This window comes from Colossoma macropomum, unplaced genomic scaffold (assembly GCF_904425465.1).
Source record: "Colossoma macropomum unplaced genomic scaffold, Colossoma_macropomum, whole genome shotgun sequence".
Classification (NCBI taxonomy): domain Eukaryota; kingdom Metazoa; phylum Chordata; class Actinopteri; order Characiformes; family Serrasalmidae; genus Colossoma; species Colossoma macropomum.
The window spans coordinates 38,805,977-38,829,030 of NW_023494799.1; the positions used below are offsets into that span (position 1 = coordinate 38,805,977).

Below are 23,054 nucleotides of genomic sequence, written 5' to 3' on the forward strand. Positions count from 1 at the left end.
TGCATCTAATTCGTTTCTTCGCTGAATCCTTTTTCTCTTTGGCTGGACGACCCGAACGCTCATGTACCATCATGCCTCTTTCTCTGTTTGGTTTCTAGTCATCTTTCAAGTGCGTGAGGAACAACAGGAGACGCTTCAACAAAAGATCCCTCCCTCAGAGGGGATTCGGTGATAAAATATTTATCCTCTCCGAGGTGTTTGATGTTGATACGCCGCAGGAGCCGCGCTGGTTGATCCTGGCAAGAACAAAGATGCTGTAAATCCAAAGGGGGATTTTTAGAAGCTTTTTCTTCTCAGGGAGTTCAAATCAAACAACACCGACCTGCACGGATAGATAAATCAGTGTTTTAGCAGTGCAGAGGTTGGAGAAGTGCTGCATCGTTGTGTTTTATAAGGCAAGCATAAACTCGTATGGTCACTGCAGAAGCCCATATAGTGTTTGGACATTAAGGCTGGGGATGGCCCGAGTGGTGCGTTTTCTTTTATCGTCATCTTTCTTTCCTCTTTCTGATGCACTGATAGAGAGGCAGTGTGAGCCGGCGCGCCGCCTCACACACTGAGGTTAAATTTATGGGCAGTATCAGGACGGCGGGCAGCTTTTATATGATGCAGTGTAAGCGTTATTGTAATGTCATGCTTGAGGAAACTCTGTCCACTGCGGCCCGCTGACAGTCGCGGGTGATGGAGTTGACGGATTGGCACAGCCAAGTGTGGCCCTTTTTCATACTCCCCCTCTTTATCTCTCTCCCTCTGTCTGTGCTGCCTCTGTCTCTCTGTGTCTTTATTCGTCTGTCTTACTCTGTTTTTTCAGCCTTTGTCTTTCTGTATCTCTCTTTCTCTTTCACTGTTTCTCTTTCTCTCTCACCTCCTCTTTTTCTGACTCCTTTAGTGTCTACCTGTCTCCATTTCTCTCTCTCTGTCTGTGATGTGTCTCTCTTTCTGTCTCCCTGTCTCTCTCTGTCTGTTGTGTCTCTCTTTCTGTCTCTCTGTCTGTGTTGTCTCTCTTTCTGTCTGTTGTGTCTCTCTGTCTGTGTTGTCTCTCTTTCTGTCTGTTGTGTCTCTCTTTCTGTCTCCTTGTCTCCCTGTCTGTCTCTTTCTGTCTCCTTGTCTCTCTCTGTGTTGTTTCTTTCTTTCTGTCTCTCTCTGTCTGTTGTGTCTCTCTTTCTGTCTCTCTCTGTCTGTTGTGTCTCTCTTTCTGTCTCCTTGTCTCCCTGTCTGTCTCTTTCTGTCTCCTTGTCTCTGTATGTGTTGTTTCTTTCTTTCTGTCTCTCTCTGTCTGTTGTGTCTCTCTTTCTGTCTCTCTCTGTCTGTTGTGTCTCTCTTTCTGTCTCCTTGTCTCCCTGTCTGTCTCTTTGTCTCTGTCTGTGTTGTTTCTTTCTTTCTGTCTCTCTCTGTCTGTTGTGTCTCTCTTTCTGTCTCCTTGTCTCCCTGTCTGTCTCTTTCTGTCTCCTTGTCTCTGTCTGTGTTGTTTCTTTCTTTCTCTCTCTGTCTGTTGTGTCTCTCTTTCTGTCTCCTTGTCTCCCTGTCTGTCTCTTTCTGTCTCCTTGTCTCTCTGTCTGTGTTGTTTCTTTCTTTCTGTCTCTCTCTGTCTGTTGTGTCTCTCTTTCTGTCTCCTTGTCTCCCTGTCTGTCTCTTTCTGTCTCCTTGTCTCTGTCTGTGTTGTTTCTTTCTTTCTGTCTCTCTCTGTCTGTTGTGTCTGTTTCTGTCTCCTTGTCTCCCTGTCTGTCTCTTTCTGTCTCCTTGTCTCTCTCTGTCTGTGTTGTGTCTCTCTTTCTATCTTCATTGGTCTATTTCAATTTAATTCAATAAGCTTTATTGGCATGACCATATTCAGTTACAGTATTGCCAAAACATCATTAAAAAGGAACATAAAAGGACAAGAAGCACATAAAAGAACAGTAAAAATGTCAGTTTGGAATTGAGGTGTAAAGAAGATTAAGAGGAAAAATAAATAAATAACATAAATCTAAATAAATATATAAAGGTGTTTACAAACAGGGCATTTTTGATATTGTGTGTGTGTGAAAGTGTGTTTTGTGTACTGTTTGGGTGTTTCTCTCTGTCGTGTCTCTCTTTCTGTCTCTCTGTCTTTCTTCATCTGCATTGTGTCTCTCTTTCTGTCTCCCTGTCTCTCTCTATCTGTGTTGTGTCTCTCTGTCTCCATTTCTTTCTCTCTCTGTCTGTGTTGTGTCTCTCTTTCTGTCTTTCCTTTCTTTCTCTCTCTGTGTTGTGTCTCTCTTTCTGTCTCCATTTCTGTCTGTGTTGTGTCTCTCTTACTCTCTCCCTCTCTCTCCCTGTCTGTAGTGTCTCTCTTTCTGTCTCCCCCTCTCTCTGTCTGTTGTGTCTCTTTCTGTCTACTTTTCTCTCTCTTTGTCTGTGTTGTGTCTCTCCTTCTGTCTCCTTTTCTGTCTCTCTATGTTGTGTCTCATTCTGTCTCTCTCTGTGTTGTGTCTCTTTCTGTCTGCGTTTCTCTCTCTGTCTGTTGCATTTCTTTTTCTATCAGTTTTTTCTCACTCTCTTCTTGGCTGTCTCTCTTTCTGTCTCTCTCTCTATCTCTTTCATTATTTCGAATGCCTCTCTCTTTTTCCTCACTATCTTTATCTCTTTCTCTTTTATTGCATCTCTTTCTCTCTTTCTGCTTATCATTCCTTCTCTCTCTCTTTCTCTCTCTCTCTCTCTCTCTCTCTCTCTCTAATGTAAACTGAATGTCTCTTTCTCAGCTCTTCACATGGCTGGTCTACCAGGTTGTGCACTGACGGTTGCTATAAATAGATGAACATTCCTGAAGAATAATCAGCCGCTCTTTGTCTGTCTCTCTCTTTTGTTGTGACTCTGTCGCACCCCTGCGAGAGGTTTGGCCAGGTGTGTACTTTCATAGCAGAATGAAAGTGAGAGTTTGCGTCTCCTGAGTCACGAGGCTCAGGTGTGCGCTGACGTTTCGCTCCTGTTTTCATTCCTGATAGTTTGTTATACTTGGCTGATCTTGAGGTTGCGGTTCAACATAAAGTATTTAGCTTTTAATTGTTATAATTATGCATATTAAAGATAAAAACACAGATCGTTTATCACGTTTTCATTAGTATCGTGCATTTAAGGGGGCTGATTTCATCTTGAGCTGAGGTAAGGCTTGGCATGCCCTTAGACCTCTCTGTAGCCTTTGGTGACTGATAATTGACTAACGGAATATCAGAGTGCTCTTCTCTGTGAGTCACGATGTCTAAGTATTGTTCTATACATAGCTGAAAAGAGGAGAGAAGATAAGATGATGGAGTGAGAATTTTGTGGTGTCTGCTCAGTATATAAAGACGCCAAAACAGATCTTTTAATTTGAAAATGATCTAAATTTTCTTCTGGATGCAAAAGACGCATTAATGACAATTATATGTTTTTAAATTCCTTCATTTTGTATTTTCAAAATATTGTATAGTCGTAGTCTAATGGTTCGTCACTGTTTCAATGGAGAAATTACTCATTCACTTACTTATTTGGGAGTGGGACACAAAGGGAAATGCAATAATGTACAAAGTAACTGAATTAAAAGCATTTATGAGCTGTAGTCTCAAAAAAGCTAGTAAATAAAATGGTAGAATTTAAAGTCTCAGAGTAAAATTGATTAAACTGATCTGACCGATAATACTACATAAAGCTGCCCATAAATTCCTAAAGATCCCAAAAATCTAGAATCTTCAGTGGGGTGGCAACAACTAGTTATTCCCATTTTTAGGAATGATGAAACACCAAGGTAAACACTGAAGTTTCCATGCCATTAATCTGTCCTTTCAGCAAAATCCTGTGTGTTGTATTTGAATTTTGGATTTTTAGGATAGAATTTGAGTTTTTGAGTTTGAGTTTTTCAAACCCTTTTTGAGTTAAACTACATAGCATTACTGTAGCCACAGAATCTACAAGAAAGGTTAAAATGTTTACTTAATAAAAATGGTGTCTTACAAACAAGTCATTCAAGGGCTTTTTAGAGCTTCACAGGAAAACCAACCAAAATATGTCTTCTGGGTGCGAATCTATGGTGATATACGATCAAAACACTGTATGCTCTTTATTTAACACATCAAAGTTCAACCGATGAAAATGCCATTATTCAAAATATTAATTGAGCATATAGGTGAGCCAAAAATAAAACAAATGTACACTTGGTATTTCTTAAATAGACAGGATACATCAATACTGCTATTGCAGTGTATAAAACAGAAAACATATAAAACACTTTTGAGCACAGAATTTGACTTTGAAGACTTCCAGTGATATTAAACCCCTTCTGAAGTATAGCTGAAGTATAACTACTGTAGTTGGTTACATTCTAATAACATTAAACCAAGCCAGCTACTGTATATCTGACAGAGACTACTAGACTGGTAGAAATGAGTTCCAAACCAAACATGATAGTGTAGCTTCACTACTAATTAAAATTGGTGAAGCATTAAAATTGGAGGAGAACTTTGTGGACTTTTATTATGGAAGCCCATTCTCACTGGGTAGGGGAGAAAAAACTCACCTACATTTTTTTCTTCTTCTCTGTTTCTGACAGCAGTATGTCACAAAAAACTGACCTAGTATCTTTAAATAATGACAAACTTTCTCAGGTTATTGGTTTACTATGTCAAAATAATAACTCAGTATGTCTTAATAAAGACGTACTATGTTGAAATAATGACTCAATATCTTATAATAAAGACAGTCTACTATTCAAATCAATGAATATTTTCTCCAAATATTGACTTAATATGTCAAAATTGATTTAGTATCTCGGAATATCATTCTAAAATAATTACTTACTTTCTTGAAATAAAATTAATAACTTTATTTTGACATACTATCTCAAAATATCAAATCATTTTTTAGGGATACTAAGTCAATATTTTGACAAATTAGTCAATATTTCAAGGACATAAGTAATTATTTTGAGATGTTACGTCAATAATTTGACACATTTAGTCATTATTTTAAGATACTAAGTCAATATTTCAAGAGAATAAGTCATTATTTGTAGATGTTAAGTCAATATTCTTACAAATTTAGTCATTATTTCAATATATTAAGTCAATATATTAAGAAAATAAGTAATTAGTTTTAGGTGGTAAGTCAATAATTTGACAAATTAAGCCATTTTTTAAGATACTAAGTAAATATTTCAAGAGAATGAGTAATTATTTTTAGGTGTTTAGTCAAAATTTTTACAAAATTAGTAATTATTTTGAGATAAAGTCAATATTTTGAGAAAATAAGTACTTATTTTGAGATATGAAGTCAATAATTTGACAAATGTAGTCATTATCTGAAGATATTAAGTCAATATTTCAAGAACATAAGTAATTATTTTGAGATATTGAGTCAATAATCCGACAAATATAGTCATTATTTCAAGATAAAGTCAATATATCGAGAAAATAAGTAATTATGTTTAGAGGTTAAGTCAATAATTTGACAAATTTAGTCATTATTTCAAGATAAAGTCAATATATCGAGAAAATAAGTAATTATGTTTAGATGTTAAGTCAATAATTTTACAAATTTAGTCATTATTTCAAGATATTAAGTCAATATTTTATAACACAAGTCATTATTTTGAATGACTGTTTTGAATATTTTGACAAAGTTAGTCACTGTTTAAAGATATTAAGTCAATTTTCAAAAAACAAAACAAAACAAACAAACAAACAAACAAAAAACAGAATCAATATTTTGAGAAAATAAGCCATTATTTCAAAAATACTAGGCCATCATTAACATGCTGTTGCCAGAGAACAGCAAAGGAGGAACATAGAACATTTCTTCTCTTCTACTTGGCTGGAGTGGCTTCCATACTTCTACATTCCAGTGTTCTTCAAGCCTTTCTTCAGGCATTAGTTTACTTACTGTAGCTGTCTGACACAGTGAGAGCTGTGAGAAGCGCTTTTCACTGTCAGGACACACCGTGTGTGGATCTGAATGCGGGGCTTTATCTGAAGAGACCTTTACAGCCTGTTTTCTCCTCAGGTTACAGTGTTAGTCAAACCCTTCTGATCACATACCTAAAGTGCTGCAGTTACACCCTAACAGCGTTAAACCTCGCCAGCTATGAGGAGTGTCTCTCAGTGAAGGCGATATCGTTTACGCAGCGTATCCGCCAATGTGACCTCCCATCCACCAACACGCAGGACCCCCAGCTCCGTATTTTCCGTCGGCTCACACGGTGGGATAAAGCGGTCCCGCACTTTCCCAGCAAGTTTGCTCTTCCCCTTTAAGGAGTGCAGCCCTAGTGGATTCCCTAGAAACTCCGCAGCGCAGCGAGAAGAATGAAGCAGCCGGGTTAGGCGAGTCTAAACCGGGATCATGGCGGCTCCGCTCGGCCGGGACACACTACCTGAGCACTGGTCGTACGGCGTGTGCAGAGATGGCAGGGTGTTTTTCATCAAGTGAGCAGTCGGAGAGTCCACTGTTTCTACCGACCGTGTTTTTATCGCCTCGTCCAGCTAACAGGTGTTTCTCTGCCTTTTTTTTCCCAGCGACAAAACTCGCAGCACTACTTGGCTCCATCCCCGCACGGGCGAACCTGTCAACTCGGGACACATGATACGGTCAGGTGAGAAGTTTCAGCAGCGTGTTTACTGCAGGCTTTCAGCGGGAACTTCAGTACTTTAGTAGAGGTCAGCATTAACGGCGTAAACCGTGTTCGGGGAGCGGGAGTGCAGCATCCTCCTCCTCCATAGTGGACGGGGCACTTTCAGCCTCGCTCCCTTCCAAACTTTGGGTGCTGCATGGGTGTAAATGTTTCTCTCTCCTCTAGATTTACCGCGGGGATGGGAGGAGGGGTTCACCGACGAAGGAGCCAGCTACTTCATAAAGTAAGCCGCTACTCTGTTTCTTTCTCGGGTGGAAGTGTGAGTCTGCGGCGCGGGTGTCCGGACATCACCCCCCCACCGCTCTGCTTCTGGCAACACTGCTGCAAACTGGGCTTGATTAATGCCCGTCCACTGTACTGTCTGCATGTTTTAAGCCGTAGTGAATTGGGACAGAGGCGCCATCAAGCTCAGTGTAGGATCTTATCGTCGTGTTTGAAGCGTTAGTGATCGGTGCTGTGACCCGGTCAGGAGGCTAACGCTGCTACAAACCTCTGGCATAGTTTGCTGTTACAAGTAAGAATAGGTTGGTGCAAAATTATGCAAGACTCTTACTGCACCCATGAGCCAAACTATTAGGCTATGAAATGTTACAGTCCCCTCTCATGTCTTTCAGGACCCCTTATGTCTAAAAGTATCCAGACGCACTAATTCTAATCCTGAGTTCAGGTACTTGATGGTCTCCATTGCTGAGACAGGCGTTCAGTTCAGGTGCCCAAATGTAGCGTATTAACTCCACTGCAAAGCATTGACAGTAGAATTGGACGCTCTGGAGCAGCTTCACATGAGCCTAAGGTCACCATGCCCAGTGCCAGGCACTAGCTAGAGGGGTATAAAGCCCCCCAGCATTGGGCTGTGGAGTAGCAAGTAGTTGGAGCATCACTGAATATGTTTGGGATGAGTTAAAGAAGAGGTGGGTGAAAAGATAGTATATCATGATACTTGAAGGTATTTTCACAGTACACAACATGCATCACGATATTTTGACACTAGACAAACTGCACTAGTAGTGTCACATTTTAAAACTGCTATCAAAAAAAGGATACTGTGATTTGTTTATTCACCATTTCATATACTGTGCTGCACTAAGTGCAGTTAGACAGGACTAATTGTGCTCTCTGTGGTCAGTGTGCTTTAAGTGCTGACAATATCAGTAATATGCTCAGAAATGCATGCTGTGTATCACGATAATAAAATCTGTCATGATGAAAGAAAAATGTATCATGATAATGATAAATATCTCCGTATTGCATTCCTATAAATAGGAGTGGCCTTGTCAATCGAGAGCTAGACCTAATCATCCATTGTCACCAGAGTCCTTATAGGAAAGTCTGTTGACGTGGCGGCCATCTTGGCAACGCCACTGGGAAGTTATTTCCAGTCATACAACACCAGGATCCTAAATATTTGAATGGGAAGACCAATATACTCAAAGCTGAAGGTCAAAATACAGTTTCGGAAACATTTTTGAAATCACTGATAAAATCTGACAAAAATTTCTTAAATAGTTTGTAGCGTTTGGCTCAGTAACACACAAAAAAATGTGCTTTGTCAGGTTCCCACATTTCGGGGGAAGCTCGGGGGGACTGGTTGGTGGTGGGGGTGATGGCACTGGTACTGGGGCTTTCCCTGCTCACGGCGAGCTTTACAAGCTTTTACATTCATATTTTAACCAGTGACCTCTCTCCTCCTTTATAACGATCAGGCATAACATTATGAGCACCTCCTTGTTTCTACGCTCATTGTCCATTTTATCAGCTCCACTTACTATATAGGTGCACTTTGTAGTTCTACAGTTACAGACTGTAGTCCATCTGTTTCTCTGATACTTTGTTAGCCCCCTTTTACCCTGTTCTTCAGTGGTCAGGACCCCTCATGGACCCTCACAGAGCAGGTACTATTTGGGTGGTGGGTCATTCTCAGCACTGCAGTAACACTGACGTGGTGGTGGTGTGTTAGTGTGTGTTGTGCTGGTCTGAGTGGATCAGACACAGCAGTGCTGCTGGAGTTTTTAAACACCTCAGTGTCACTGCTGGACTGAGAATAGTCCAGCAACCAAAAATATCCAGCCAACAGCATCCTGTGGGCAGCGTCCTGTGGGCAGCGTCCTGTGACCACTGATGAAGGACTAGAGGATGACCAGCACAAACTGTGCAGCAGCAGATGAGCTATCGTCTCTGAATTTACATCTACAAGGTGGACTGACAAGGTAGGAGTGTCTGATAGAGTGGACAGTGAGGGGACACAGTGTTTAAAAACTCCAGCAGCACTGCTGTGTCATGTCAGTGTTACTGCAGTGCTGAGAATGATCCACCACCCAAATAGTACCTGCTCTGTGAGGGTCCATGGGGGTCCTGACCACTGAAGAACAGGGTAAAAGTGGGCTAACAAAGTATCAGAGAAACAGATGGACTACAGTCTGTAACTGTAGAACTACAAAGTGCACCTATATAGTAAGTGGAGCTGATAAAATGGACAATGAGGGTAGAAACAAGAAGCTGGTCATGATGTTATGCCTGATCGGTGTATAACGTTTCTGGTGTCACTAATGCTCTTTTGGCTGAATGTAGAGCTTAACAGTTCATCATTATTAGGTCAGTATTGCAGTTTGAAAGAGTGCAGTTATCCACAGTTGTCTTAATAAATTCCTAATGAAGAAATTTGACCAAATAACACAGAACTCTTCAACTGGCATTCATTTGCAGTCACAATATTGGCAGATAATCACAATTAGATGTTTTCCACTAGCTGAGTGCAATCAAATTCTCACAACAATGTTCCAACATCTAGAGTAAAGCCTTCACAGAAGAGTAGAGGCTGTTACTCCAGCAAAGGAGGACAAACTCTTTGTGAGCATCATTGATTTTAGAAAAAATCTGCTTTCTACAAACTTTTGGACTTTATGTATTTAAGCATAGCATCAAATGTATAAGTTAACATGAGGACAAACCAGTTAGCTACAGTGAGAGTGTACTGACTGTAGAAAATAACACATCCTACAATACAAAACACAGCAGTGCTGGGGGTGGATATTGGGCTAAAGCTATGGCATTTCAAGTATTTCAAATATGAGCTTAAAAGCACTGAAGCAGCGCCACGACTCCTACCAGGACTTTGCTCTGAGTTTGCTCAGAAGGTCTATCAAGGTCAATGGAGAGATTGTGAAGCTGTTGACCAATGATGGGTATACTGTTGTTACTGTAGTGATAACAGACTGGCATTTGTTATTGATTGCTGTTATTAAAGCACAATGATTTTACTGAGAAAATGCTGGCAAAGACCAACAGCATTAAGAAGTAACTGAGGATGGAAAGACAGTCAGAATGCATGATATGTAACACTGGTTTTGTTCAGAATTCTCTGTTGCAGTGCCAAAAACTGACCCTAGCAGCTGCAGTGGCTGTTGGGACTTTAAGGCAAATACTTAGCATATGTCTATCTCAAGGTTGATGCGTTAGGAGGTGAAAGTGACAGAATATGTCACCTTTATGCACTGTGTCACTATTGACGCTCCACGTTTTAACACTCCCTCTTTTTGTCTAATAGTAGCAGCTGCATATCATCCTCTGACTTCATCATTACATCCGTTTTGATTTAAGCTGTGCATTTGTTGTCTGTTAAACATAAAAAGGATCGCTGGGAAATCTTTCATCTTTGTGACTCTGTAGGAAGGCAGCTTGATCACAGAGCTCGCTGCCAGTCTGTACTGCAGACACTGGTCCAACATGGCAGTCCTGCCACCAATTACCTCTCTCTCCCTGCCCACGTAATGCCCAGCACGACTGGACGGACTTTTCCCATTAAAATTCTACTCATGTCCAGCAATGTGCAAGACCTTCAGTCTCCCCATTAGCTGCATGTTGTTTCCATTCTGTCCTGTGTGTGTGTGTGTGTGTGTGTGTGTGTACAGCTGTGTGCCCATACAAACTTATGGTGACAGAGATATATAGCATGATCGCACTCTCAATTCACGGTAGCTTGGCTCGGCAAAGTCACAATACCCGTTCAGCTTCATTTAGTAGGAAAACAGCCACTTCAAAAGAGGCCCGTGTCCACTATAGCGCCCATGTGTCCTTCATGTCTTTACCAGTTGAGCTGCCTCCTTAGTTGACATATTAAAATAGCTGGCTGGTTTATTTGTTGCTTACTTCGTTATTTGGAATCTCAGTCTTTTGGAGGGGCTGGCATAGGGATAGTGGTGGGCAGTATGGCCAAAAATTTATACCACTGTATAATTAAAATTTCTGAAGGTTTTGGTTAATAGCAGAATATATATTCGTTTTCAAATTTAAACCATTTCAGATGATTAAGTAAATGTATTTTTATTTTGATTAAGTAAAAATATTTTTATTGTGCAAAACAGTAATAACAAACTGAACAATACATATCGCTGCTGTCGTAACAAAACCTCGTAACTCAATTTTTCGCATTTTCCAGTTTTTTTGACATAATTTGAAAGTACATGTTGCTCTTTACATTGTATGTAAATTTCATGATAAATGGACTAAATTAAATGGCCCAAATTACTTGGAAAGAAGTCTGGTTCCATTGACTTACATTAAAAGTAAAGTATGTTTTTTCCTTCTCCTGTAAAGTTACCATTTTGGAGATCAAAGCTTTTGTTCCGACAGCAGTGATATATAAACCTGTGTCAGTACTGCTTTCTGACTGTAGCCCCGCAGGCTCGACAGAAAGGTCCTAAATGTTGTTCAGTGTTGTTCAGCCAAGGTTGAAGTTGGCTTCTTATTCGCCAGCATTTTGTTTCAATTTTCGGTTCCACCTTAAATGAAGCAGCAGTTACATTCTGTACAGGTGTCAGAATGTAACTGCTGCATCATTTAAGGTGGAACTAGAAATTCAAATAAGTCATTCACACTGCAGTACCAGCTGGTCAACAGCTTTTTGCACAGACAAGGCTCCTAGACGCTGATGAGCTCACCAAGTCAGGCTGCTTCTCAGGCGGTACAAGAGTACATTCCTTTATTTCTGCTGCCTTGAAAACAAAGGGAACTACTTCATATCAGTGGGCTAGACAGTAGGAGGTGATTGAGGGTCTGCTGGGTTTTTATTTGAAATGTGACTGAAACATCCATGACTCAGATCATTCAGCTAAAGGGAATAACGTTAGTGTGTTTTGCACTGTTCGTATGTCGCCTCATCTGGCCATATTTGTAATATAGCAGTATAACAGTTCGACAAAACTCATACCTTAGAAAGAATTTCAACCAGTATACCAGATTAATATGGCACACTAATAGTTAGGGGTTAATATTGGGCAATAGAGGAGCAATATGGCAACGTTTATCATTATTGTGGTAAATTGTCATATTATGTCACAATATGCTTTCTGACCTTATCGTGGATATCATCAGTACCTGAAGAGCACAGATCAGCTGCTCGTTTCATTACAAAGAGAGCATAATTAGGCCTGTTTAGTTGGATTAACTGAAGAACAGTATATAAAGTGTTGAGTAATGATCAATGCATTCATTGTTTTTCTGGCACTGTTGGGGCTTTTTTGTCTATTCCTAATTATCCAACCTCAGAAGAACTGAATATAGTGATGCGCATAGTATTCTGAAAAAGTCTTGAATTATTGTGATGTTGTGTTTTTGCCATATCGCCCACCTCTAGGCTGGCAGTTTTCTGCTGCGTTTTACAGGAAGGAATCAGCCGTTGGCTCGCAGCAAACAGCAGCTGTGCCCCTGCAAGACATTTCTCTTCATATCCTCCAGCACTTCCACTAACCTTAAATCAACATTGTCCAGTAATTTAAAACACACGCAGAAGATCCCTCCCCTCTAGAAGATACCGCAGTTACTGGCATAGCGATGACCCTCTTCCAGGCTGCAGTCCCCCCAGACAGCCGGACTAGGCGAGGTGTTTACTTGTGGTTTGTTTTCTTCTGTTAGCTTTGGAGAGTCCTTGAAACACTTCAGAATGCAAGTACGAAGAACCAGGCTTTGGCATAGTGGAGTTTTGATTGGAAGAGGAATTGAGAATTGTCCTGTCACAATCACTGAAGCTGGTTGAATGTTGGTTTAAAGATTGAGTCTGGATTTGTTTTACAAGCTCAGAGTGCATCTGCAGCCAGTGACTAATAGTAGCAGCTATCTTAAACCTTCAGGTTTGTCCATTTTCATAAATAATCAATAAGGGTCAGATTCCACGTAAGAAGGTCTGGTTGAGTTTAGGTGAGACAGCTCGACACAGTTTGAGGCAAGTGTGTGATAATGCAGGCATGCAGTTTTCACAGTGATTATTGGTGAAATATAAGCTTCCATTAATTGTTGGTACACTCTCAGAAATAAAGGTACTGAACGGTCACTGGTCAGTGCCCCTCTTGTCATTGCGGTGGGACCCTCAAGGGTACATCTCAGTACCTTTAGTCAGGGAACATAACTGAACCATAATCCACTGAAATGATATGTTCTAAGCTGTACTGACTCCACACACCCCGTCTCGTCTCCAGGCTTTTATTTTGCTGTTCTGTTTTAAAACATTCAGTTATGAAAAGGTACAAATACGAACTTTTCACCTGGAAAAACTGATTTAAGGTTCACAATCAGACCTTAACACCACTGTTGAACCTTTGAGGGAACATTTACATTGTTTGTATGTTGATGAATGAAAAATGTACCTTCACTGTACCTTTATTTCTAACAGTGTAGGGAGGCGCTGATTATGAATGTCTATGGCCGACCTGAATCTCACACTGTGTGGACTGAGCAAAAACATGAAACACACTAACACGTTTCCTGTACTTTCTATTAGCCAAAGTCGCAGTAGAAATAACACGGTTTGCTTTGTAATGAGCTAAACTGGTATTTTCAAACTCTTAAATGAAATATGAGTTGCCTGTTTAAATCAAGTGCTACACTGAAAGTAAGGCAACTGGCTGTTTATCACATGAAGTCATGCATAATTATACCGTGACATTTTAATATAGGAACAGTAGCAGCATTCAGATACTCTGCATCATACCGATGCAGCACAGATAGGCCAAAATTAAAATAGTAAATTGGCTGATTGCCCACAGCCTGTTTAAAGTAAAAAGTTCCAGTTTTGGTCCATTCCGTAATTGTTAGCTACACTCTCAGAAAAAGAGATACTATCCTGTCAATGGAGTGGTACCCCTTCACTTCACTGGGGTACTGGGGTGGTACCCTAAAGAGTACATCTTCTGTACTTTTAGTTAGGGAACATAATTGTACCCTAATCGTACTTAGTACTTATTTAAGGTACATAATTGGACTTTCAGGCCATTGTTGTACCTTTGAGGGTGTTTGGACCTTGATGAACCAAAATGTGTCTGTACTGTACCTTTTTTTCTGACAGTGTACATTAGCCTCTTAGCTCCAGTCTTAAAAAAAGAAGAAGATGGACACCAATCAGGCTGATTGACTATATTTGGGGTAAGGGGGGAAACCGTAAATTTAAAGGAGAAAATTTTAGATTTTTTAAATAAATGGGAATTCCACCATTTTTAAGAATTTCTGTACAATTTGTTAAAAAAAAGATCAGCCAACTCATTCAGAGTGGTTTGGTGTGAAATGCTCTGTTTGGAATATAGTGTGAATATAGTGACTTTATATCGATATACCTATCAATGCGTTTACATGCACTTGAGTAATCAGATAATGGGGAAACTCTGGGTTTACATGAGTCAGACAGTAATCAGATTTTCACAGAAGAAGACGCAATGTAAACATAACGTAAAACTCAAACTTCATGCTGTGGCTTTTTTTAAAAAACATCGCACTACTTTACCTGAAAACATGAACACATGAAGAATATTTAAATCCTTCATTTTGTGAAGAGTGTATTTGGTTTCAGTGTCGCTCCAAAAGTGTTTTGCTGCGTCTCGCAGCAACGCTGCTCACTTATTTCTGGAACCGCCGTCTGTTTTCGCACATGCTCAGACTGAGAAATCCGAAAGAAATCACAGTAAGAGTTTACAGCACTGAGAAATCTGATTACTGAGCTAAAATCCAGCCTCTTTATCAGATTTCTTAATCAGATTTCTAGACCTTACTCTGGTCTAAGAAATGCGAGTGTACTGTTTACACAACCTTTTGACTAATCAGATAACAGCAGAAGTCAGATTATGATCGGATTATTAAGCGCACGTAATCTCTCGGGCATCAGGCTGAGTATTCATAACCATTTCAGTTAATAATTTTCTTTGTGGTAGATTTTAGAGCCGTTAATCTCTTCAGATGTCGGGTCCTGTCAGCACCACTGTAACCACTCTAGAATGGAGCATTTCACATCATAGTATTCTGAAAGACTTTATTTACATCTTAAAGAGTTCGTTTTGCAGAAAGTGTGAAAAATTGGTGGAATGCCTTTTAAAATTCAGAAGACAGGAGACCTTCAAACCTAATAATCCACTGACGAGTCTACTCTAATATTACATCAGTTCATTTAATGTGCTCCTGTTACAAATTTAGTGAAGGAATGTGAAATTATTACGCTGGTTCATCTCTATACTTTGGAATAGTTTCGACTTTGGAAATTGTTTTGACTGGACATACCTCAACAGCTGTGTTTAGAAACACTATTTATCATCAGGCATGACTTTTTTTTTAAGTGACTTCATTTCCAAACACACATGGTGATTCATAAACCCACCTGCTTGAACCACATAAGCGTGACCCCTGTCTCTTTTTGTGCGCTGTGCTGTTGTAGTCCAGTTATGCAATGCGATCCAGAGTGCATTAGCGACTTGCTTGCTGCTTTGCATTTCAATAGCCCTGTTCTTGTGACGGGACCTATTTATTGTTTTTTTTTTCACAAGGCAACACTTGACCAGTGGGAAACACAGCAGCAGCATTAGCATAACGGAGGGGGGGGATTTTAAAGGTCAGAGAAAATGATTTTGGAAATGTGTTATTGCTGACAGGTTTATTGTTGGACCACATGAAGGCGGTCATTGTGCGCACCGACAAAACTGCACACTGTGGCTCTGAGATGTACAAGAGCACAAATGTCAGGGCTGTGAAATAAAGTGCTTTTTTGTGGCTAAATGGCTTTACGGTTCCTGTTTGGATCCTGTAGGCTACACTGCCGCTGTACATTGTTCCTGTGTCACTTGGGAAGGAAGCTGATATAGCTTAAAACAGAACAAAGAAAACAGAAAAACTTTGCCTTTCTTCTTTCTAAATGTTCTGTAAAAAATATTTTATGCTTTCTTCACCGCCCATTAATTTGCCAGCCAAACAGATTTACTAGCTAAGCAGCTTAGCATGACTTGTGGTTACTTTCATTTCATGATTCATTTTCACAAAGGAATTTAGCGTTAGCGTGCAGCGTTTGTGTCAAAATTGGCAGCCCAGAACAAATTCATGCTAACTCAAAAGCTCATCTCAGACTCGGAGAGGTCATTATTTCATTAGAGGGCACGGCGGGTGCGATAGGGAGCCTGTCCTTGAGCCTGAGCGCATTAGCTTTATGTTAGCACCTCCCTGGGACCCTTCATTTCTGCTGATGTGAATATTATCTCTCTGGTTAATGGGGGGAGCGCTCGGTGGGCCACACGCTGGCCTCGCTTCCCCGATCAAAAGTTTATTTGATTTACTGCAGGCTTGGTGGTTGCCAGATATTTAATACATCCCGCGTGAGCTTATAAGGGCTAATGGGAGAAGCGCTTGAATGCAATGCCCACCTGTTCGGCCCCCCCCGATCCCCGCTGCGCTTAGCTAATTAAGAGATGTGAACAGGGAGACAGGCTCTTGGAATTTATCTTCACATGAGCAGCTGAAAAGTGGGTGACGTTGACACATCACGTTCTTTGTGTCGGAGCCTGGAGGAGCTGCTCAATTAGATCCTACAGCAGGAACGCTCAGTTACTTTAACAGTGAACGGAGATCAGTTACGGTGTTTCACTCGGAGCTCTTTGAGATCAGAGCACGTCGAACCAACGTTCTCCAACAAAGACTAACAAACCCAAATGTTGAGTTGGTGCACCATATACTTGTATCTGATTTTGGGAGTCTCTAGAATGTTCTCTCCATTCACACTGATCTGTAATATTCTCTCCATTCGTTCTGTTCTAGTATGCTCTCCCTCATTCACACTGTTTGTAGTGTTCTCCCCTATTTATGCTGTTCTAGAACAGTATCCTCCATTAATTCTGTTTTAGAACATTCTCTCCATTCACACTGTTCTAGAATTGTGTCCCTCGTTCACCTGGTTGTAGAATGTTCTCTCCATTCACACTGTTCTGGAATGTTCTCTCCTGTTCTAGAGTGGTCTCCCTTATTCACACTGTAGTGTTCTCCCCTGTTTACACTGTTTTAGAATAGTATCCCCCCCCTTAATTCTGTTTTAGAACGTTCTCTCCACTCAGACTGTTCTAGAATAGTGTCCTTCGTTCACATCGTTCAAGTATGTTCTCCCATTCACACTGTTCTAGAATGGTCTCCCCCATTCATCACCATTCTAGAATTTTGTCTTTGTCTTTGTTCACATTGTTCTAGAATGATCTGTATTCACACTGTACTGGCATTTTTGCATGTTCTCCCCCATTCACACTGTTCTAGAGTGGTCTCTGCCGTTCACCACCATTCTAGAATGTTTTCTTCAGTCACACTGTTCTGAAATGTTCTCCCTCATTTACACTGTTCTAAAATGTTCTCCCTCATTTACACTGTTCTAGAATGGTCTCTCCATTCATTCTGTTCTAGAACGTCCTCTTTACTCAGACTGTTCTAGAATGGTCTCATCCGTTCTCACCGTTCAAGCATGTTCTTTCTATTCATGTTGTTCTAGAATGATCTCTATTCACTCTGTACTGGCATTTTTGCATGTTCTCCCCCATTCACACTGTTCTAGAATGGTCTCTGCCGTTCACCACCATTCTAGAATGTTCTCTTCAGTCACACTGTTCTAAAATGTTCTCCCTTATTCACACTGTTGTTTGATGCTCTCCCTCATTCTCACAGGATGATTGTCCTCTATTCACACTGTTCTGAAATGTTCTCCCCTTTCACAGTGTTCTAAAATGTTCCCCCCATTCATACTGTTCTAGAGTGGCCTCCCCCGTTAACACTGTTGTAGAATGTCCCTCCCCCATTCAGACAGGTTTGTTTGGCTCATCAGAGTTGTTGGATCAGTGTGTCATGGTACTTAGGGCCAGTATATGAAGGGAGGTAGAACGAAAAATGGCACAGCGGTACAAAACAGGCTACAAAGAGGGTTTCCAGGGTGACCTTTTTTGATCGGAAAACACGGTAAATTAAAAGTCCATCCGACACAATATCAGAAACTCTGCTCTGTGCATTTGTGGATGCAGAAGAGTCTCCAGTCTCCAGAGAGGCTTTCTGATCTCTGTGGAGATCAGAGAAATTTCCATGTGACTCAGAGAGAGGTCACAGTCTGATTCATCTCTCTTGATGTCGATGGTCTGGCCTCAAAGAGATAACTGACAGTCCGCCCCAGTACACCTATGCTAGAGTGCAGTGGAAGTGGCTAATGCAAGAGATCATGGTTTTCATGTGGAGGGTGCTCTTCACACTGTCAGCCTTGCCTAATGTGAGAAAAAGGATGACGTTCAAGATGACCATCTTCTCTTTCTCACCTAGCTGCTCACCCTGCCCAGTGTACTGATAAGAACCGTCACTCTTGCTGATGGACTGACTTGATTATACAGGCAGTGCTCGCTTTCTGCAGTGTAGGTCAGTTCTAGTGTTTATAGAGGGGTTTAAAGGCCATGGCACACTGACCCAATGTTCCCCTGTAACAAAGTTAGATGATGCTTTAAAAGTTGACGAGATTCTCACACAGTCAACTTCTCACATGTAAAACTGTGAATGTTTAAAGGAGACTCAGAAAAAAGTTGACACTGTAATATAAAATGTAAACTATATCTAAAGAAATTAACCGAGTGGTCATTTTTGGTTTTAGTTGTGAGAAAGCTAAATTCTTTCCATAGGTGAATGTTATCTTCTCCAGCCTAACTAAATACAGCACTTTTAAGTGTCAGGTTCTAATGTTCTGCATTTTTTAAACTTAATCCATCAGCTTTTGACAGTGTCAACTATTTTTCTTAACAAACACCAACATTATAATGCGGGCAACTTGCTTTAAATTGTTTCAGAATAAGAATTTAAAGTGTTTGTGAATAAGTCACAAGCTAAATGACCCAGGCAGTGACCAAAATGGCTCCCCAGTTCCTTATTAGTATTACGCTACCCCAAAGAAGAGTGACATAATTCAGACTTTATCATTAAACTATGTTAGAATTCACCAGCCTCCTAAACAAATCAAGTTTAGTTGCTTGAGTGAGGCTAAAAGTGGCATCTTAATTCTAACATTTTGAAATAAAAGTAAAACACTTGACTAAGATACACATTTAATTGTTGGTGCATGACTGCAGTAACCTATCAGTGTTAATACTGTATGATGGACAGTATTAGGGTCTTTGTTTCTAACTGTACGGAGCCGCTACATTTTCATAGTAAGAGTTGAGAGAATCTAATAATTTTAGTTTTTAATGCCTCAGCAGCCCCGTTAACTTTAGATAACATTCCTCTGTCTTTTGCCCTTTGTCTCTGTCTTTTGCTCTTTGTCCTTTGTCTTTTGCCCTTTTGTCCTTTGCTAGCAACAAGACAGTCGCAATGCACTTCTGAAAACATTTAGTTGGTGTAATGATCTACAGTGTCCACTACAAATTATGAGTGCACTGTGGGAGATTGTAGTGCCTTCAAAACTACTCTGGAGTTCCTTTTTTACGATTCAGACACTAAGAAAATAATAGTGTTTCAAAGCCCACAAAACACAAATGGAGTAAAAAGCACATTTTGGTCAGTGTAAATGGGGAAAACAGCCAAGAACACTGTGAATGGGGCAGAACATTCTAGAGTCTCCAAACATTCACACAAAGCTGTGGCACACCAGCCCAAAGTTGGAGAACGATGGACTGGTGTGCTCTGGCAGAGACTTGCATTGAGAGCTGTCCAGTTAGAGTCCATTAATACCGTGCTGACTGCAGTACAGTCAGCTGGGATGACTTATTCGTAGACTTATTTGTTGTTGCTCTTTTATGATGGATGAAGGTAAAACGGTAGTTTTCTTTGGGTGGGTTTGGGTTGAAGGTGGCAGTAGATTTCAGGAGTGACGATGCTGGAAGTCTGCGGTGAACTCTTGATCTGATCCTCCTCCTCCCCACCCCGTTTCCATTGTGCACCGAGCAGGCTGATCCCGGTCCAAGTCCACATGTCGCTGCCGTGACAACGGCCTGTTGCTTGTGCAGCAGGTTGCTGGAAATAAGAAGCGAGTGACACAATGGAGGGACTGTTGAGCTCGAGCGAGCGTAGTAAAACCACTCTCCTTTACATCTGCTCAAAATGGAGGAGTAGCAGACTTTGTACACCACACTTTCAGTACTGAATTAGGCCAGATCCTCGCGGGAGCGGGTACCTTGTCTGAACATGAATAAATAAAAATCCTAACTGCGAATTAACACCTCTTGACTCGAGTTCCTATTTATGAGCTTCTCAGCTTTATGGAGCTGAAAACAACATTCTGCAGTAATCTCCTTTGCGTAGGTGTCATTTGTGTGAAAAGTCACAAAGGAATGTGTGCCACTTCATTTGCGCAAGAAGAGCTGAAAGCACTTTTCCCAGTTTTCACCTCGAGCGAAGCAAATGGATACCTGCAGAAGTCAGTCTGCATTGAACCAGTGCAATCCTATAGCTCCCCAAAGGCATGGCTTCACAATGGCGTCCTGTCGGGACAATATTCTTTTTGTCTTTCGGGTTTACGTCCCACAGGAGCAGCAGCGGAGGTGTTGGATTTCCATGAGACAGTGGCCATACGTTGACTGCCTGCCTACACGGACCAGACTCGGGTTGCCCACGCTAGCTCACGGACTTTCTCTTTGCAGTTAACACATTTGCCTACCAGTCAAAACAATAATGGGAAAATGAATACAGGGAAAATATTGTCACTGTCTGAAGAAAAACACATATCTCTAAAATAGTAACTTTACAGGAGAAAACAAATACAACTGAACAAAACAGACGTACACAAAGACGCACAATTTACATGGAATTTCAGTCTTGTTTTCTTCACTGCTGTCAAAGAAGCCATTACTGTTTTCTTTTGGCAGGGTTGCAGGTACTGAATAATCTCAGAGGCAGAATGTAACGGAAGATCTACTTCTAAAAGATAAGAGAGCAGGAAAGCTGTTGTTTTCTAGAGATGTTTCCCTGGGGGGCACTGCCGTGTTCCAAGAGCATCTAAAGAGCATTTAGAACAACGTTTATCAGTGGATAGTTTCATTTGGAATATAAATTTGTTACAGTTATAATGTATCAGCTGATGAGCAAAACTTTTAGAAAAAATTATTGTATTCCTCCAAATCAAATCCTGATCCAGAGTCGTCTGTGGCTAGGCCATGAGTCCAGCTTTCGATGAAAGTTAATGTAAAGAAGTTTTATTCCCAGTCATTTCGGAGCACCCCGTTACTCTGTTCACCACCAAATGTGAAGCAAAGCAGCCATGTTCAAATACTGTAGAAAAAATAGGCTGCGTTCACATTACAAGCCTCATCACTCGAATCCGATTCTTTGCTCAAATCTGATCTCTCTGACACGATGATTCACACTCATTTAGGCAAGTCATTCAGATCGGTCATTAATGTGACGAACCGGCGTCCTGAAATGACCCTCATGCGCTCATCCTACTCAGTAACGTCACGTGAATGAATCACGTTCATCATCAGCACAAACTAACGAGCAGAACGAGCTTCGCTGAGAAGATAATTAACTCTGTTCAGCTCTCAGCTTCATTATTAGAGCGAGGCAAAGGAGAAAAAGGTTAGATGAGCTGCTTTTCCACCGTTTACAGGCTTTAACTTCTGTTCTGCGCTGCTGCCATGGTAACGCTGAATGATGGAGCACGCACAGTGGAAAAAAAGCACGTGAATTCCGATCTGAGAGTCACATTACGGTCACACAGCCACAAATCCGATCTAGGACCACATATGAAAGTGGCTCAGGTCTGATTTGAAAAGATCAGATTTGTGTCCACACAGCCCTGAAAACATCAGCTCTGAGTCACATTAGGGCAAAAAATCGGATTTGTGCCACTTCAACCTGGTAATGTGAACGAAGCCATAGAGATTTTTTTTTAACAGTGAGCGCGTATACATGCACTCAATAATCCGATCATAATCAGATTTCTGCAGTCATCCAGTGATTTAAATGGTCATGTAAACACCATACTCTGATCTAGAAATCTGAATAAGAAATCTGATAAAGCGGCTGGATTTTAGCTCAGTAATCTCAGTTCATGTAAACTCGTGCTCTGATTTCTGACGGATTTCTCAGTCTGCGCATGCGCGAGATCGGACGGTGGATGTCACAAGACGCAGCAAAACACTTTTGGAGCGTTGCTGAAACCAAACACGAAATAAAGGATTTCTAGATGATGTTCGAGTGCGACGTTAAAGCTGCGGTATGAAGTTTGAGTTTTACATTACGTTTACGTCTCATCTTCTTCTGTGAGTTTATTGGCTGCTTGTAAAGCAGAAATCTGATTACTGTCTGACTCATGTAGACCCGGAGTTTCCCCATTATCTGATTACTGAAGAGCATGTTAACGTGTTGATCGGATTACTGACAAAATCTGATTTTCTGCAGTTATCAGATTATTGAGTGCATGTAAACACACTCAGTGACTACATGAGCAGTTTGGCTACATTCTCTACCAAGACATTTCGGTTTAGTTATTTCCACCTCCTCTAATTGGTCTTGTCTGGTCTGTTCGTGTGCAGCTCTTGTGGCAGGAGTTAATTGCCCATATAGCATTTCAAAAGCGGGCGAGCCAAAGCACTATAAATGATGATCACAGGGACGTGCTGTAACTGCAGGCACTGATCTGCTAGCTCTGCTACCAGAGCGGTGTTTTTGCCACACTAGCAACCCAACTTCATGCTTCGTTGTTTGTTTGTGAAGGCCTGGAATAAACTTATATTTAAACACAGTCACGCTAATTGGTTCAACATTTCATCTCAAGAATGCAGTGGATTTGCCCACAGTGTTGCTTGGTCCACTCCCTGATATTCATACCTGTCCTCTGAACCGTGCCTTTATCGGCTTTCTCTTATGCAAATCATCACCTACATATGAATAACTGTTCTTTTAAAACCTGTGTTTCAGGTTTAGCTGGCTGGCATTTCCTTATTTTTAGCTTTTAAGTGAACTCCTAGCCTGATAGCTCCAAGCTTGCACCTGGCAGAAGTGGTTCTTAGGAGGCTTTTGTACTTTTGCTTTTTACTCTGTTGGCTTGACCTCAAGGGATCAAATGAAAGGAGCTCGAAGGAGCCGAGCCTTTTAAAAGTGTTTCCAACTGTTTCCTCCACGCTGACGCACTGCGGTTAAGCAGCCGTGTTCAGACGACCTCATGAGCAGAACAAAACGCAGCTCTTCTCCT

The 23,054-nt window shown here is 41.0% G+C and overlaps 1 protein-coding gene across 1 annotated transcript in view; it reads left to right on the plus strand.

Annotated features, from left to right (window-relative positions):
* Positions 1 to 6,040: 6,040 nt before the first annotated feature.
* Positions 6,041 to 23,054, plus strand: part of plekha7b (pleckstrin homology domain containing, family A member 7b) — a 166,669-nt gene continuing 149,655 nt past the window's right edge. The window contains exons 1-3 of the mRNA XM_036587019.1: positions 6,041 to 6,410; positions 6,501 to 6,577; positions 6,782 to 6,839. Of these exons, the coding sequence (XP_036442912.1) occupies positions 6,328 to 6,410; positions 6,501 to 6,577; positions 6,782 to 6,839 (218 nt within the window). The 5' untranslated portion in view covers positions 6,041 to 6,327. The remainder of the gene's footprint in view (positions 6,411 to 6,500; positions 6,578 to 6,781; positions 6,840 to 23,054) is intronic.